The sequence below is a fragment of the Lissotriton helveticus genome, chromosome 6, assembly GCF_964261635.1.
Source record: "Lissotriton helveticus chromosome 6, aLisHel1.1, whole genome shotgun sequence".
Classification (NCBI taxonomy): domain Eukaryota; kingdom Metazoa; phylum Chordata; class Amphibia; order Caudata; family Salamandridae; genus Lissotriton; species Lissotriton helveticus.
In genome coordinates this window covers 710,362,977-710,381,096 of record NC_136067.1, presented here as the reverse complement: position 1 = coordinate 710,381,096, position 18,120 = coordinate 710,362,977, and the positions used below count along the sequence as shown (strand labels likewise).

Sequence of the window (18,120 nt, the reverse complement as noted above, 5' to 3'; positions counted from 1 at the left end):
TTAAGTGCTATGATATGGCCAGTGCTAATGGGTTTTAAAAAAAGGGCAGTGCTGGCTGCATTGTGTGCTAGTCTGAGGCAGCACAGAGTGAGGGAGAGAAGAACATGGCAGAGGAGAGCACAGGAACAGCGGAGGATGGGTCGAAGGGGCTATGAGCAAGCCGACAAATAAAAGAGTGGGTGGTAGTTTAAGCAGATGGACAGCAAAGGGTTGGCGATGGGGGCAAGCAGATGGGCAACGGAGGTTCAGTGGAAGGGGTGATGACAGCACACAGACAACCAAGAGTGGGTAGGAGAGGTGGGGACAGACAGACAAAAGAAAGTAGGTGGGTTGGGTTTGTGGCAAAACATATTGACAACAGAGAGTGTTTAGGAGGGGCTAGGTGGCAAGCTTTCAGACAATGGATGGGATTGTGGGAGGAAAACATTGGGGGGATGGAGTACAAGAGGGAAATATCTGGAAAACACATGCACTCTTGTTGAGTGTTAAAACAAAAAGAAAAAATATAACCTGAAAAAGTGAGCAGTGGCGGGACACAAGTAATGTGCCCATGCTCCAGGGGAGGGACAAACACACGAAGAAAGTCTACGGACTGACTAATAAGAAGCAAGCCAAGGAGAGTAAAAATGAACCCAACCAATGGTGAGCAATGGGCGGCTCTGTGCCCTTGTATGGTAACACAAGCATTGGCATAGCCAATAGGTCTCGCCTTTGGGACCTTATAAGTGTTTAGTTATCCAGCACAATATCCTTGGTGCAACAGCATCAAGTGTTGCATGCCTAAACACTTATAAGGTCCCCAAGGCGAGACCGATTGGCTATACCAATATTTGTTTTGAGCGAGTGGCTCCTACAGGTATGCCACTGTGAGGTAGAGATGCGGAAAGTGCTTTTACAGGAGCCCCTGTGACATTGTGCCTCTTCAAAATGTACCTTGGGACTGATGTACTACCTCTAGCCCCTATTCCCATCTTCTCGCACCAAATGCATCCTTAAATGTTCCATGTACAGCCGAGGTTAACACTCCTATTACCCCTGCCCTCCAGTTACACTTTACCTTTTACGGGTGGTGGTGGGGGGAGACGTGGTGCTGGAGGACATGGTGGTGGTGGAGGACGTGGTGGTGGTGGACATGGTGGTGGAGATGGAAGATATGGAGGTGGTGGACTTGGTGGTGGAGATGGAGGATATGGAGGTGGTGGACTTGGTGGTGATGGTGGACCTATACGGGAAGTGTTCATGTGTTATGCATGTATGCATGCAGGGCCGGTTCTAGGATTTCAGGGGCCCTGGGCAAAAAGGGAATGTGTGAGGCCCCTATATATTGCATAGCCATGACGCATTAAGGGATGTTTGCTTCTGAATAGATGCCCCTGTAGCTGCAGGCCCTTCTCTCAGCCACATACAAGCACCTCCTAACAGCTCATTAAGGGCTGAAGGTGTGAGGGTTGCCATCCTGCTGTGCCTGCACAATGGTTGGGGGGTGGATCCCTAATTGCCGGACAAACATGAGGAACGTGTCTTTTGCAACTGGGAATGGGGTGGGGGGGGTGGGGGGGGGGAGAACCTCCCCTTGGATTCTCCTTGCTACAGCTTAGCAGTGAGGCCAGGGGAGGGGGGCCTGCTAAGGTGGTGCACTTTGCACAGTGTCACCTTTCATGCCGTAGTCTCACTGGCTGACTACGGGGCCCTGGGCAGCCTCCCACACTGCCCATGCCTAGTGCCGGCCCTGCATGCATACATGCTCAACCAGCTTTGTAGCCAGCGTGTGTAGGCGTACGTAGATGTAAAATGTAAGCATGCACCTGGTCATGTAGGGACATAGCTAACCATGTCTGGACTGGTCTGTCATACAGTTTAAACCACATAGAATATAGAGCTTAGCAAGTGTCCTGATGAGAGGGGTGCAATTTTCCATAGGCTGTAGTATATACTCATGGGTAGATGGCACTAGATCAATGCAGTATACTCTGGATTTCACACAGGAAAAGTAGTGTTGCAACCCTTAAGAATGGGCATTATACACGTAGTCAGAGTATGTTATGCAGCTGCCACCTAGAAGTGGCAAGGAGCCACTAATGTTTAGTGGTGGGAAGGGCTATATAAATGTGTATATTGGAGTAGTTCTACTCCGGTTTGGGTGGTTCTGGAGGGACCATTGCCATATTTTGAAGGGGATGTGATTCTTACTCTGTTGCATTATGCCTCTAAATCATGTTAGGTGGATTAATATTCAGTTAATTGAATATGTAATCGGTTTTCAGATTTCTACTTCAATGTCAATTACATTTTGTGTAGGCAAAAACAACAAAACAACAAAAATTACCTTTGGGAAAGCCAGTAGTGGACATTTTTTGGAGCCAAGCTCAGGTTTGACAATCTGTTGTGCAAAAAATGTTCCGATCTAAAATCTCCCTTGTTTCTGAAGGAACTGGGCTGATAGTAGTAGGAAAGCAAGATGTGCTGCTGTGAGGAAGTTATTTGATTAAACAGCATCCATGAGTTATCATCCTCCAACCATAAACTCGTTCCACCAACCTCTTTTTCCCCCGAGTAATATCAATTGCTTTATTTATGGTTGACTTTGTATTCTCTGATTAAACGCGTGAACCGAAACTTCATTTTCCTCTGTTTTTCCTTTCGCTGACATTATCCTAGTGGATGTAGATAGCGTGTTGCATCCAATAGGTGGAAGCTACAGGATCGTTAACCGATTTGCATCACACTTATTTGCTAAGAGTAGTCCTTTGTCACATAGGCATATGTGCATACTTTGACCTTCGTAGTGAAAATATAGAATTCTGTACATACCACTCCTGGTCAATATTCTGCTCATGATTAGATAGTGTTTGTTAGATTGAACTGAATTTCAAAAGTTGGCAGACAAACTTGCAATTAAAATGCAGCTCTTGTTTGATCACAGCATGCCACAAGGATTGCTTGACTTTTGGGGCAATTACGGCTTTACGGGCTGCATGTCAGTTCTTCACTCAGAGTAAAACCTTTGCTTTTTGTATGCATTACCAGACCTATGTGATTTGTACATTGTGACGAGAACAGCCCAAATCTGCAGGTTTTGCCGCTTCCTATTCTGTCAAACAGGAAAAGGCCTAGCAGAACCTGAACATACCGAGAGGCACCCAGTAGTGAAATATAATCCTAGTTATTACACGGCTGATTATTTCAGAAGGGAGTGGATAGAGGCTGCCTGCCAGAAAATCTGCTTTAACAGAAAGCAGAGTTCTTAACTGCAGCTTTCAAGCCAATGGTTGCTGTATAAATAGTTTAGAAAGGTGAACGGAAAGTAGATAACAGGAAAGGGTTAGTGTGAAATGCATGCATTAGTGCAGGGAGTGGGAAGCATGCGAGATGCCGGCTAAACTGATCAGTAGGTCTGACAGAACTCCTTCCTTTATTGGGCTGGTGAGCTCTGAAAGGGTACTCGAGTAAAGGGAATGGTACTGGCCTCCACGGACGACTTTATCTTCCTCCAAAGAACGCTCATGGCACCAGTGCACGATGCGAGCTGAATGTGAGCATACCGGTCCGAATTAAAACACCAGCTTTATAGTCGTTGTTTTGTATGCCTAAGGTTGCTTTTGACCACAAACCTGCTTGTCTGGCTTTTGTGGGGTCATTCCTAAATGTGTATGAATGGCGTTATTTTTCTACGATTTTAAAAGCAAAATGCCAGCAGGTGCTCACTGTACAAAAACAAAAGAACGTTAACCAACATTGTTCTGTTTTACCGTGGACTACAAAAACCAGGAAGTGGCAGATGTTTGTGAAGTAACAGCTGAATTAAAACTTTGTAACCATTTCCTTTATCTATTTTTTAAGCATTTATGGAGGTAAAACGTCTTCACGGCGAAGTGGTGGTAACATCTGCTTGATAAAACAAGTGCGTGCGGCGGGAGGGGGCCTCCGCGATTCCCTTGCGGGAGTGTACGACCATATGGCGCGCACGCTCCCGCAAGGAAATCACCACACGTGCACGTGTTGCCATTGCAAGCAATGCAACACGTGCATGTTTTTGCCCCCAAAGCTGTGCTGATGGCATTAGGTCTCTCTCGGTGAGACCTAAAAAAGGACCTTAAAAAGACTAATAAAAAGTCTGACCCATGAAGAAAATATTGAAAGGAATTGAGAAATTAATTATATTGAGTTTCTCGCAATGTGAAACTCTTTCTAGCTCCAAATCTACTGCACCAATCAAATTCTGTTTCATACGTAAATTACAAAATGCACAAAAAGACAAACAATAAGGTTGAATTTTTTAAGTTTCAAATTTATTTTTTGAGGCATTTTTAAAAAATTTATAATAAAAATGGGGCAGACACATTCACCCCATTTCCAACATGTCTACCCCCTTTCATCTCCTCCCCATCTGCATATATTTGCATGTTTTGTGCCGACTTTGCTTCCTGCTCCGTTTTTTTTCTTTTTATAAATTGATTTGCACATTAGTTGCTTTACCTAGCATCTATATTTTCCTTATATCCTGGTTGACTTGTGAGCAGTTTACTGAATAATTAGTTAACTGAAGCCTAATGTAGAGGTGGCTTGGATGAATATTCTTGCAATCAAAAAGCAAAGGGAGCTTGGAGTGGGGAATTAAAGTTTTCGCACTGCAATGGAGATTGCTCCTCCTGCCTACATTTACTTTTCTGGCCTGCTCTGTACCACTTTCACTAGTGAACTTTACTTGTTCAGATCGACAAAAGTTGGTCCCCATATGATTTTGTTCCCTCAGCACGTGAAGTACAACCCAAGCTCAAGGGCGACTGACAATTAGTGAGGGCTAATTATGGATGCATAAGCACAGAACACTTTTACCCAAATGCCCAAGCTGTAGAAAATTCATTCAGTTCCCCATAACTGGGTCCTTCACGTCCCCTATATGCATGTGCAGGGTCGTAACGCGCCCCCATTAAGCCCCTACGGTGCAGGGCAGCCCACAGCCCTTCAGGGCCCCTAACCAGTCATGTAGCCCCATTCTGCCAAACGTCAATGAATATGTGTGCGATAAGGGAGAATCGGGGTCCTCTTCACTTTCCGGGGGGGGGGGCATTATTTTGCTCTACGCCACTGTCCATATGTAATGATTATGTGTACATGGGAGTACATGTGAGGTTAGAATGATGTCCCAAGGACACTGTGATATCAGAACAAGGTGGAGGTTCCCTTTTCAGGGTGTCCATGGCAGTGTTGACATGACAATCAGCATGCACCCAGCTATCATTGGAGGAAACTTGCAGCCCGTTTTGGAGGGCTGTGCAACTCTATATTCTGGCAGTCCTGACCTTCCATCTACCTGACAACCGAGAAGCCAGACTCAGGCCATCAGGCCTGTGACTCCCCAGCATGCATCCCAGTTGACGCTCCTTCCTCCCCTCCACTGTGCAGAGGCCGGAACAGTGCTTGCAACGTTACCCGCGCACTAGCTGACTGGATTTATGATTTTTCAATGACTCACTGTCTGACTGGCCTGGAGTTCAGCCACAGCGCTCTAGAACAGGATTATATAATTTGCCCTACAGAGACAGTGCTTTCTGTTTTTTTTCCCTTCTGACAACCTTCTACAGCATCAGGTGAGAGACCATATAACATGAATCAGGAATTTTAATTGGGTAGGCCGCTAGGCCCTGGAAGAGGAAATCCCTGTTGCTGCGTCATAAAGTATCACGACAATTAAATCGATATTGAAATGGGCTGAAGGCCAGTAGGAGCACAGTGAGAGCACATAGTATATTCACTTATTATTTAAACATGCAAATGTTACACGGATGCAACTATGTGCAACATTACAGAGAAAAATCACGTTGGAGAATATTGTTTTAATAGCTGGTTAAAAAGAAATCTACGTATACAACACTAGCGTTCTACCGAAGCCTATTTTCACTGAGGAGCAAGCCTCAGCGTAAATGAGGCCTTCACATATCCTTCATTCAATATACGTGTTCAGAGCTGTAGTCTTCGAATTACTGCAGATGTCAAAACCCGATTCATAATTTTCAAGTAATAAAAAAGACGTTACAAAATTAGATACAATCATCCCCATCCTTCCACCTCCGCAATAATAGGAAATACTTATAAAGGTTTGAGAAGTGCAGCTGTAAAGACGCATCGCAAATTTGGCTTTGGGAGCATGACAATTTTGGCCTGCACTATTCCCACAGAAAGTGCTGCACTTTACATTCATAATATTGTCCGAAAACTTGCATAAAACTCTCCAAAAATGTTCCTTCTACTGCCGCTTCCAACCACAGACACAAACATGGGTCCCGGTGGGCCCCAGGGGCCAAGACATCCTGCCGGCCTTGTCCAGTCCTTTGATTGGCACGAAGCGCATTGTCCCCTCATGAACAAGCATCATATCACAATGAGCTTTTCCTTTGAGCTATGATTGGCGACTTCGGGCAGAATCTTTGTGGTATCTTGCCTTGGTAGTCCATATAGATAAATTGAAATGCATACCAAAAGTGAACCAACAGCAAAGGTGACCGCTGAAACGAGAGGAAACATGTCAAGATGCACATATTTACAACAGAATGTTCAACAATAAGAATGCGGTGCTGTACCAAGCAGAATTTTTTACTCAAGCCAAAAGCAAGCCTTGTCACCTTACCAATAACATCTCACAAATGAAGAGGTCCTATTATCGCATATTACAGAATGGAAGACAGACCATAACATAGTGGACAATTATTTCTAACTTGGTGCGTTCGATTTGTACCAGATGTATTCTGCACAAGAAATGCCGTATACAGTATATGTCGAGGCGTGGCCAGGCGCCGACGGAGATGGCCGCCTAGCTCCGGAGCTCCGCCGGGACGACTGCTGTCCCCGAAGAAATCCGCATTAAATCCTGGCCGGAGCGCTCTCAGCTAAGCGCACCGGCCCCCAGACCAGTTCCGCGGCTGATCCGATTTTTGAACGGCGAGCGCACTCCCTGCGGAGACGAAACGCCGCAGCGTTCGTCTTGCGGGCGGGCTCGCGGCCGGAGCCTGGACTCGGAGCGGCCCTAAATCGAGGCCCCGGCTTGCGGCCTACACATCGACGGCCGGAGTCGGGCCAAATCTCCGCTATTCCGGAGGGGGGTGGCCCCGAGCTGCACATCGCTTGGACTAGCATGGCTCCCGCACACCGGCACTAAGGAGAGGCGGAGAGCCTGACGCAGACGCCGTGACGGCCTGGGTCTGCGGCGCTGCCTGCTGCCGAGTGCCACCGGCCATCGACCAGACTCCGGAGGTGAGCGTGAGAAATCCGGAGGGGGCCCGCAGCGCCGGCCGCTGTGAGGGGGAACCCGCCAACCCGGCCCACGGCCAGGCTTCCACACATAGTGCCACCATCTGAGGGGGGGCCGATCGCCCTCAGGCCGCACCGGGGGTGATCTCGCAGGGCCCAGCCGGGCAGCCTAACGCGGAGCAAGACAGTCCCCAGCACGCTCCTGGACTGAATACGTGTAACGGCCTACCTGAACGGCCGAACTTAATTACCGAGTGGAGCAAGTGGGCCGGACGGCTACAGCAGGCCGGAGCTGTGGGATCCTCCAGTGTAAAGGCCAGACTCCTGCACAACTGATATACACCTGCCCGGAACAGAGGTGACCGTCGCCGACTGTTGGCCACGGGAGAAGGGGCCCTGATCCACCATGAGGCCCAAAGCGGTAGTCCCGACCCAAACAAATAAACTTGACAAGTACGCGGTGGCTACAGGACCCGCGCAGTCGGGAGCAAGGGGAGGAGGCACCTCGGACGCAACCGAACCCTCACTGACGTCCATCATGGCCGCAATCCAGACGCTCGGCACCACTCTGGAATCCAAGATGGACAAAGTCACGATTGAAGTCAATCTGCTGCGTACTGACCTGGGCAAGACCACTGAAAGGTCCAAGGCCAACGAAACTGACATAGCGACGCTCCAGGCCTCCTCAAAGCAACTGGAAGGCCGGGTAAATGAACTCGTCCACCGACACCGGCTAATGGCTCTGAGACTCGAGGACCAGGAAGGACGGGCCAGGCGCAGTAACATTCGCGTCGTAGGTGTGCCGGAGGATTCGGAGAAGCAAAGCACGGAGCTGTTCTTGGAGGACCTCATCCTGCACCATCTTCGGCCGAAGCGGCTCTCCAAGTTTTTCACCATCGAGAGGGCCCATCGAGCCCTGCTCCCCAAGCCCAAGCCTGGCGCCCCGCCCCGCACGATCATCGCGAAAATACTAAATTACCGTGACCGGGATGCCATCCTCCAGGCGGCCAGGCAGCAGGGGGACCTGCAGTATGAGGGGACCACCATTAGATTCTTCCCGGACTTCACCTTGCAGGTTCAGCAGGAGCGTCGCTCTTTCATGGGGGTGAAGGCAGCACTCAGAGAGCGAGGAATCAAATACATGATGTTCTATCCCGCTAAGCTCAAGATCATATTTGGTGGTAAATCCCGCTTCTTCACCTCGCCGGAGACGGTCCAGGAGTGGCTCGACGAGCAGGCGCCGGAGGCACAGACAACGCAGAATCGAGACGTCTGGAGAGAACCGGGGGCCCCCTCCCCCGGGTCGGCAGATGGGGGAGCTGCTGGGGGCGAACAGAGCCAAAGGTCGTGGCGCTCCAGATCCAACAGTCCTCGTTGGGACTCCCCTCATGACAACGCAGCACGGTGAGACGCCGAACAGCATCTACCAGCCACTTGGCCATGACTGCGCTGGCATCCACAGCGGTAAGACTCCTACACTGCTTTGGGGTGCGGGCACACCTACCCGTGACTATTGTATTACTGGGCTGAACGCCGCATCTCCATAGACTAAAGGGACTTCCATGTCGGGGACACGGGAAGGGCGGCTGGAGTTGGGCCTGGCACACGTGCCTACTACCAGAGTTCCTCGGGGGGGAAGTGGTTTACTCTCTCCGGGGTGGGATGGGGACGACAGGCGCTCTGCTAATTGGGGTTGTGGGTAGTTCGAAGCCTACGGAGCAGGGGGCAGGGTGGGGGGCTAGTTCATTGTGGGGGGGGTTCTACGGACCGAGAAAGGGATTGTGCAACATTGTTCCGTACATGATTATTCTGTTTGCTTCACATATTACTGTTGGGAGGGCAATTGGGGGGGGGGGGGGGAGTGTTTTATGGTCATGTGTAGTTCTTACTGTCGGACTTGGCCCGAGCGCCGGAAGGCGGCCACAGTTTACCTCACACAGTCACGGTTATGGCTAGACGCTGGGAAAAAAACCTCAAGATCCTGAGCTGGAACGTGAATGGGCTTGGAGATAAACTCAAGCGCACCATAGTCCTCCAGTTCATTAGAAGGCACCAACCTGACGCAGTACTGCTGCAGGAAACCCACCTCCTGGGAAACACATGTCAGGCCCTCAATAGGTTGGGATACACTCTTGTAGTGCATGCGGGCTTCACGTCAGGCTCCAGGGGGGTGGGGATTTTGATACGCCGGTCACTTCCCATCCACATCACAAACACTGAGTCGGACCCGCAGGGCCGCTTCGCGGTGCTGTCCGGCAGGTGGGAAGGGCAACACCTCAACCTACTGTCGGTATATATCCCGCCAGGCCTCCAAACCCAATCATACGCGGATCTGGGCAAATTGCTCCACTCTCTTCCCCACGGTCGTCTCGTGCTGGGGGGAGACTATAATGCTGTTGTGGCGGGCACTTTAGACAGACACCCTCCCAGAGACACACCACAAGGGCAGCAATGGCTGTCCACCTTCCTAGAAGCTTTCGGGCTTACCGATGTCTGGCGGCTGCTGCACCCGACTGACAAACAATATACCTTCTTCTCCGGTCCCCATGGCACATTCTCCAGACTGGACCACATCCTCACCCTACTAACCCAAGACATGACGGTACATGACACGACGCACTTACCGCGCGGCATATCTGACCATTCGCCAGTGCTCGCACACTTCACATTCGGGACTCGGCGAGAGGGTTGTATAGCGCCCATCAGCGCATGGCACCTTAAATCGGAAGAGACTGAGAAGGCGCTCACGAAAGCGATAACCCAGTACTTCGATAGTAATGAAGGGTCTGTGGACTCCCCGGTCATCCTCTGGGAGGCCTTCAAAACGGTGCTCAGGGGGGAGGCTCTGTCACACATAGCTGGGAAACGGAGGGAGAAAGAACGCCAGGTCACTGCAGTAGAAGCAGACCTGGCGGCCCTTGAACAGGAGGCGAGTACAACCAGAGCGCCTGCTGTGCACCATAGGCTACGGCTCAAAACGGCTGAATACAGAGAACTAGTCACGCAAGACGCTCAAAGGGCAGCCAGACACACGATGGGCAGGATATACGACCAGGGCGATAAGGCCGGGAAACTGATAGCGTGGCTGGAGAAAAAGTAACAGGCCACCAGGGTGGTCCCCGAAATCCTGACGACTGAGGGGGCGACGGTAACAGAACCCCCGAGAGATTGTGGCGGAATTTGCGCGGCATTACAGGCAAGTATACAGCCGGGTCTCGGACCGCCCGGAAGAGGACTCCTTGGCCCTCTTGGCGGACATCCAATTGCCCTGCTTGTCGGAGACGGAAAGAGAATCCCTTGAAAGCCCGCTCGCTCCCTCAGAACTGCAGCGCGCAATTGTAGACCTACGCCCAGGCAAGGCCCTGGGGCCGAACGGCCTTCCGATTGAGCTCTACAAATTGCAACCAGACGCCCTCAGTAGGCGCCTTAAGCCCATGTTCGAAGAAAGTCGGGAGTATGGCATCCTGCCCAAAGAACAGCGGCTGGCCACTATTGTGGCGATCCCCAAGGAAGGAAAACCTAGGGACCAGTGTGCCTCCTACCGGCCGATCTCGTTGATCAACGCAGAGCCGAAGATCCTTGCCAAAGCGCTCGCGAATAGACTCCAGCCGGTCCTGGCTACTCTGGTCCATTCGGACCAGTCAGGGTTCATGCCCCGCCGTAATACGGCGCTCAACATCCGCCGCCTGCACGGGGTGCTCGGTCAGAGACATAAACTGCAAGAGGACGCGGTGGTGGTCTCCCTCGACGCCACCATGGCATTCGACACCCTTGAATGGCCGTACATGATCGCAGTGCTGCGCAAACTGGGATTCGGACCAAACTTTATATCGTGGGTGCGCCTCCTCTACACCAAACCTCTGGCCCAGGTGGTCGTGAATGGCAAGGCGTCGGCGGTCTTCACCCTCGAGAGAGGGACCCGACAGGGATGCCCTCTCTCTCCTCTCCTGTTTGCGCTCTCACTCGAGCCTCTCGCGGCCTGGATAAGGCAGGACGTATACCTCAGAGGTATAGCCTGGACGGAGGAATGGGAAGACAAGATTTCCCTGTACGCCGACGACATCCTCCTGTACCTGTCCAGACCGCGTAGGTCCATCCTGGCGGTGCTTGACATCCTCACCAGTTTCGGCCGCAACTCAGGGTTTAGAATTAATTGGACTAAGTCGCACCTATACGTGCTACGCGGGGACCCCCCAAAACTGCCGGCCACCTGCCCTTTACAAGTGGCAACGGACGGCTTCACATACCTAGGAGTCTTTGTCTCCACTGACAAGACCTTGCTATATGAGCGCAATCTACTCCCTCCCCTCAGACGGCTTCAGCGGGAGGCGAAATCCTGGCAAAATCTTCCACTGTCATTGTTGGGCCGGGCGGCCCTATTTAAAATGGTGGCGTTGCCTAGGTTCCTCTACGCGCTACAGAACTACCCGGACAGAGTGCCCAATGCGTACTTTGTGGCGGTGGAGGGGGCGCAACGTGAACTCCTGTGGGCGGGTGCGCCCAGGATCGGATTGCACAAACTCACACTAGGGTGGTACGATGGTGGGATCGCCCTCCCCGACATCCGAAAATACTACTGGGCAGCACACCTCGCCGCCATTAACCAAGGGACATATAGTAGTGGGGATGACCCCGGGTACGGGATGGACAGGTGGCAGCTCCCTGGAGGGAACTACGAGGCCGCGCTCTACTCAAGGCCGGGGAGGTACCGACTTACTGGACCGACCCAGCACTCAGTTCAGATTTGGCACACTGCTCACAAAAAGCTGGGATGGTCCAATGTCCTCACCATGTCCACGCCTCTGTGGGCTTCTGAAAGGCTGGGTACACTGGGACGCACCAAAGGGTTCCGCAGCTGGGACCTGATAGGGATTTCGCACATTGGTGACCTATGGGGACCGAAGGGTGTCCATACGTTTGCACATCTACGAGACACATACGACATGGCGCGCACTGAGTACTTCCGATACATACAGGTCCGACATTCACTGCAAGCGAATATCCCGCCAGACACCACCTTGCCCCTGGCCTCTCCACTGGAGGATAGACTACTTGACGGGCACCTTCCAGAACACGCCATCTCCCTCACATATCGTAAACTAATTAACAACCCCCCTGACTCCTTACTTCCTCTTAGAGACAAATGGATCACTGATGGGCTGGAGATAGATGAGGAGGAGTGGTCTCACGCACTAGCCTCACCTAGAGAAGTAGCGATTTCGGCCCGACTAAGGCTAGTCCAACTAAAAATCCTCCATAGAGTCTACATTTCCTGCACTAGGCTGGTGGCGATGGGGAAGGGTGGAGAAGGTCTCTGTAGAAGGGGTTGTGGAGGGAAAGGCACCTTTTTCCACATACTATGGGAGTGTCCAAAGGTGCACCGATACTGGAGGAGAGTGATCCACTGTATGCAGGAGGTTATGGAGGTAGACCTTCGCCCTGAGGCCAAGCGATGCCTCCTAAATATATGGGAACCCACGGACCTGTCATCCAAGGGGAGGGTCTGGGTAACACTTGGACAGATGGTGGCAAAGAGAAACATAGCGAGACTCTGGGGAGCCCCTCATTCCCCGACACTGAGAGAGTGGCAGAGCGACATGGACTGGTGCATGCTGCAAGAAAAGACAGTCTATGAGACAAGAGGTTGCCCCCGCAAATGGAACGATATATGGTCCTGCTGGAATGAATTTAGAGGTAATATCTGTGAACCCCCCCTGGCCACACAGGCTGGACGGGAAGACATAGACTAAGATCCCTAACGAATGGGAAGATCAGATAGCTGTGTTATTGACACTGCGCTCGTGGCGCTGACACTGTGCTGAAGGAGATCTAACTCACTGACCAAGTTTTTTCCTGTTTCTAGGGTAAGAGTGGGTGGGGGGGGGGGAAGGTTTAGAAGTTGGGTTTGTTATGATGCACACTTTGTTCCACTGCACGACATCCTTCAATGCGCTACTTATTCGATGGCACAGGTTGATACTTGCTCCTCTCACACCTCCGTCCTATCGCCACCGGGCCTCAGGGATGCCGGTTTAAGGCTGTGTCTGAATAATTGCGTACTCACTGCAGATTGCAGGGTAGCCGCCGGCCTCCGGGTTGTAGGCGTGCGAAACAGTGTATTGAAGTCAACATCAATAAAAGCAGTTGAACTAAAAAATAAATAAAAAAAAAAAAAAAAAGAAATGCCGTATACAACTCTGTATTGTATAAGTAAGATTTGAGGTTCATGGTGCATTTAATTTTTAAAGTAGGCATACAGGACAGGAATGAACTAAAAGTATCACCTTTTCTTTTCTTTTTTGTACTATATGCACTTTTTTTGTGCTATATGCATAGCAAACTTGACGCATGGGCATTAGAGCGCTTTACATGAGCACCATTTTACATTACACATTTTTTTAGGCATGGGACACTTAGGCCCACATGCATCAACAATGCCATTTGCGATTCCTTATTATCGAAAAATAAGGATTCGCTAATAAGAAAGTGCAAAAGGCTATGCATGATGAAATCGCTAAAAAAATTGCGATTTCTTAAAATTCCCTAATGTATGTATGTATGTATAGATGTACTTATATAGCGCAATTTCTGTCACCCGTCGGGCATCCTGGCGCTTAGACTGTACTGACACTTACACATACATGATGTTTCCAGCTGCAGATACATTTACATTGCTCTAGGGAACAGGTGGGTTTTCAGGGCTTTTTTAAAAGAGCAAAAGTTTTCCATACCCCTCAGACCCAAAGGAAGGGAGTTCCACAATCTTGCAGCGGTAAACCTAAAGGACCGGCCGCCCGTCCGAGACCTCAGAATCTTAGGTACAACCACCAAATGAGCTGAGGCTGACCGTAGAGATCTAGAAGGGGTGTACCAGGAAAAGAGATCCTGCAAAGGGGACGGACCCTGTCCGTGTAGAGCCCTAAATACCAGGCACATTGCTTTAAAATCAATCCTCTGGGAGACTGGCAGCCAGTGGAGGTCCCTAAGTGCCTTAGCAGAGGAATCCAGGCGACGACGTGAGAGGGCCAATTTGGCGGAAAAATTCTGTACCCGCTGCAGTTTTCCAACTAGAGTAGCCGGAGCCCCCAGAAGTAGTGCGTTACAATAGTCAATACGACTTAAAATTATGCTCCGCACTACCTCTGGTCTAGCCTGTGCAGGGAGCAATGGTAAGATCTTACGCAGCGAGCAGAGCAACGCCATACAGGTGGCCACCGTTCGATTCACTGACACATCAAGCTGCAAGCTAGCACTGAACATCACCCCCAGATTACGAACCGATTCAGCGGGCAAGCTAGCCCCCTGAAAGTTGGAGAGATGTTTTGTGGCCAGTTTCTCAAGGATCTTAACAGGGAATGGCAACAGAGAGATGGGTCTGTAATTAGCTGGACAGGCGGGATCCAGATTTTCCTTCTTGAGTAGTGGGGAAACAACCGCCAATTTCCAGCTGACTGGGACCCGCGCCGAGCTAAGGGACTGGCAGCAGATGGAAAAGAGGTGGAAGAAGCTCTTCCCGAAACAGTTTCCAAAATTTTGGTGGGAGAGGATCAAACGGTGAACCTGAAGATATACCGTCGGCCAATGCGCAGAAATCCTTGAACGATGGTAAAGGCAAGTTGTTCAATTCAGCTGACTTAACGCCCTCCTCCGCGTTCTCAGTACAGTTGGAATAATGCACAGGCTGACCAGATGACGAGGCAAGATTATTTAAGATGGTGGCAATCTTGTCCTCAAAAGCCTGTGCCAACGAGTCACAGAGAGCTTGGGAGGCCGGTATGTTGTTTTTAGTACAAGCTGGATGGGCCAGGTCTTTTACGATCTTAAATAAGGCCTGAGACTTATTTGCAGCTGCCAGCAATAGTTCTTCTAAGTGTCTGGCCTTGGCCAGCTTAATCTGGACCTTATAGGTCGCCAGAGCTTGTTTGAAACGGACTCTACATGGTTCCAGATACTGTTTCCTCCAAGCACGCTCAGCCTGTTTACACTGAAGCTTGAGCTGCCGGAGTTGCTCTGAGTACCATGGCATAGCCAGATTGGTCCTAGCTCTCATTTTGCGCATCGGCGCCGAAGAGTCCAGAGAGGCCGAAATTTGCTGACAAAACGTCTCGTAGCTCATGTCCACCGTATCTCCCAGTGTGAACCCGTCAGGAAATAGGGTAGGCAGGGTAGGCTGTTTAAGAAGTTTAGACCATTGTCTACCCATTCTAGTGCCACCCACACTACCTTTCGTTGCTGTGACGACTGGACATGAGAGGGAAAAGAGGACGAGAGCGTGATCTGTCCAACCCTGAGGTATGACGTCCCGCAGAGACGCTTGACCAGCATCGGCGAAAAGCAGGTCGAGAATATGACCCTTAGAGTGGGTTTGCGAGAGTACTAGCTGTTGTAGCTCAATATTGCGGCAGGCTTGGACCAGCTCTACAAATGCGGAGTTAGTCGGTCCATTTGGCCAAAGGTTGAAATCCCCTAGCACCATCAGCCTAGTATGGGAATGAGACAAGTCATAGATTAAGTCTATAAGCTCAGGCACAGCGGACAGCGTACCCACAGGGGGTCTGTAACATAACAGCCCCGTGTATAGCACACCTCCTGGACCCTTGATGGAAAGGCCAAATACTTCACATCCAGCGATAGCCTTGATGTTGAGCTGCGAGAAGTTTAATGTCTCTCTGAAGATCAGTCCAATTCCGCCTCCTCTAGCCCCTACTCTGGGATTGTGTATTATTTTAAAACCCAGGGGGCAAGCTGTTCCCAATTCCACCTCACTAGTCGTTGTGGTCCAGGTCTCAGTCATGAAGAGTGCGTCTAGCTCATAGGACTCTATGAGTAGCGCAATCTCTTCACAGTGCTTGATAAGCGATCTCACATTCAACAGGCCACAGGATATGGAATCTGGATGCCTACCAATGGATCTATGCCTACGGTTTGGGAGAGTGCCGGGATTCAAGCGTATAAGATGTCACGAGAGTACAATGGTACAATACGTTCCTGACAGGCAGAGTGTCCGGCGCCCGGCGCGTCCAGTGCGCGAACGGGCGCAAACGGGCTTACCTCTGGCGCACCTCCGACGATCCGCCGGCGCGCCCGCTGCGCGCTGTAGGGTCAGCCATCCTATATAGCCGTAGGCACGCGAATCCTGCAGTGAAAACACTAGCCCCCCAACCAAGATGGCGCCTGCTATTCGGCACACCCTGGTTCCCTCACCCAAAATGGCAGCTCCAATCACCGCAGCGCGATCTCCCCAAGAGCCCGGGAAGCCCCTGACGCGTTCTAATTCCCTCAAGTGCGGGATGGGGACACAATTAGAGTGCAGGTAAGAGCTGTTCTGGGTGTAACCCCCCAAGACAAGCTAGGACAAAATAATGCACCTAGCGCTAAAATTATCAGCGCGATCGCGCAGTAAAGCAAAAGATTGTAAAATTATTTAAAACGGCAAATACAGCAGCAAATGCCTCAGAGCGCGAAGGTCAAGTAAGTCTGACCTGTTAATGAAGGAAGTTCCGTTTTTATGCCCTTTCCAGGCACGCGAGTCCTGCAGTGAAAACACTAGCCCCCCAACCAAGATGGCGCCTGCTATTCGGCACACCCTGGTTCCCTCACCCAAAATGGCGGCTCCAATCACCGCAGCGCGATCTCCCCAAGAGCCCAGGAAGCCCCTGACGCGTTCTAATTCCCTCAAGTGCGGGATGGGGACACAATTAGAGTGCAGGTAAGAGCTGTTCTGGGTGTAACCCCCCCCAAAACAAGCTAGGACAAAATAATGCACCTAGCGCTAAAATTATCAGCGCGATCGCGCAGTAAAGCAAAAGATTGTAAAATTATTTAAAACGGCAAATACAGCAGCAAATGCCTCAGCGCGCGAAGGTCAAGTAAGTCTGACCTGTTAATGAAGGAAGTTCCGTTTTTATGCCCTTTCCAGGCACGCGAGTCCTACAGTGAAAACACTAGCCCCCCAACCAAGATGGCGCCTGCTATTCGGCACACCCTGGTTCCCTCACCCAAAATGGCGGCTCCAATCACCGCAGCGCGATCTCCCCAAGAGCCCAGGAAGCCCCTGACGCGTTCTAATTCCCTCAAGTGCGGGATGGGGACACAATTAGAGTGCAGGTAAGAGCTGTTCTGGGTGTAACCCCCCGAGACAAGCTAGGACAAAATAATGCACCTAGCGCTAAAATTATCAGCGCGATCGCGCAGTAAAGCAAAAGATTGTAAAATTATTTAAAACGGCAAATACAGCAGCAAATGCCTCAGCGCGCGAAGGTTAAGTAACTCGCAAATTGCGAATCGCAATTAAGGAATAGAGGCCCATAGGAATGAATGGGAAGACATTCTCAATTTGCGATTCTCAATTAGAGAATCGCAAATTGAGAATGCAATTTCAAGGGTGCCAGGGTGTCAAAAGGACACCCTGTTGCACCCCTGAAATCTGCTTATAAGTACATCTTGCACACACACTTGCCCCAAGGGCATGTGTGTGTGTAAAATGGAACTTTGAAAAATGCACTTTAGTGCATTTTCCAAAGTTTTCGCAAATTACCATGAAGGTCAACTTCATAGTAATTTTCTCCCCCTATTAGCGAAATCACTATTTTTTTTTAAGTTTGATGCATTGCATTTAAGGAATCTCAATTTGAGATTCCTTAAATGCAGTCGCAATTTAAGAAATCGCAATTTTGCGATTTCTTAAATTGCGAACAGTACAAAAATTGTGATGCATCCCAAATAATGAAATTGCATTTGCAAACGGCCGAATTTTTTGATTCGCACCCTTTGCGAATGCAATTTTCATTGATGCATGTGCCCCTTAGTGATTCCCACCAAGATCAAAAGACGTTGCGCCAAGGTCGAACTTGGTTCCCCAGTTCCAAGGTC

General features: G+C 50.4%; 1 protein-coding gene across 2 annotated transcripts in view; it reads right to left on the bottom strand.

The window, feature by feature from the left end:
• SLC35A1 (solute carrier family 35 member A1) overlaps positions 1-18,120 on the bottom strand; it is a 416,391-nt gene that overhangs the window by 173,252 nt on the left and 225,019 nt on the right. The window contains exon 8 of one of the 2 annotated variants that reach the window (XM_078648193.1): positions 4,268-6,506. The exons of the other annotated variant lie outside the window; for it this stretch is intronic. Coding sequence (XP_078504319.1) covers positions 6,373-6,506 — 134 coding nt within the window. The 3' untranslated portion in view covers positions 4,268-6,372. Of the gene's footprint in view, positions 1-4,267; positions 6,507-18,120 lie in introns of those variants that run through there. 2 annotated transcript variants of the gene reach the window in all.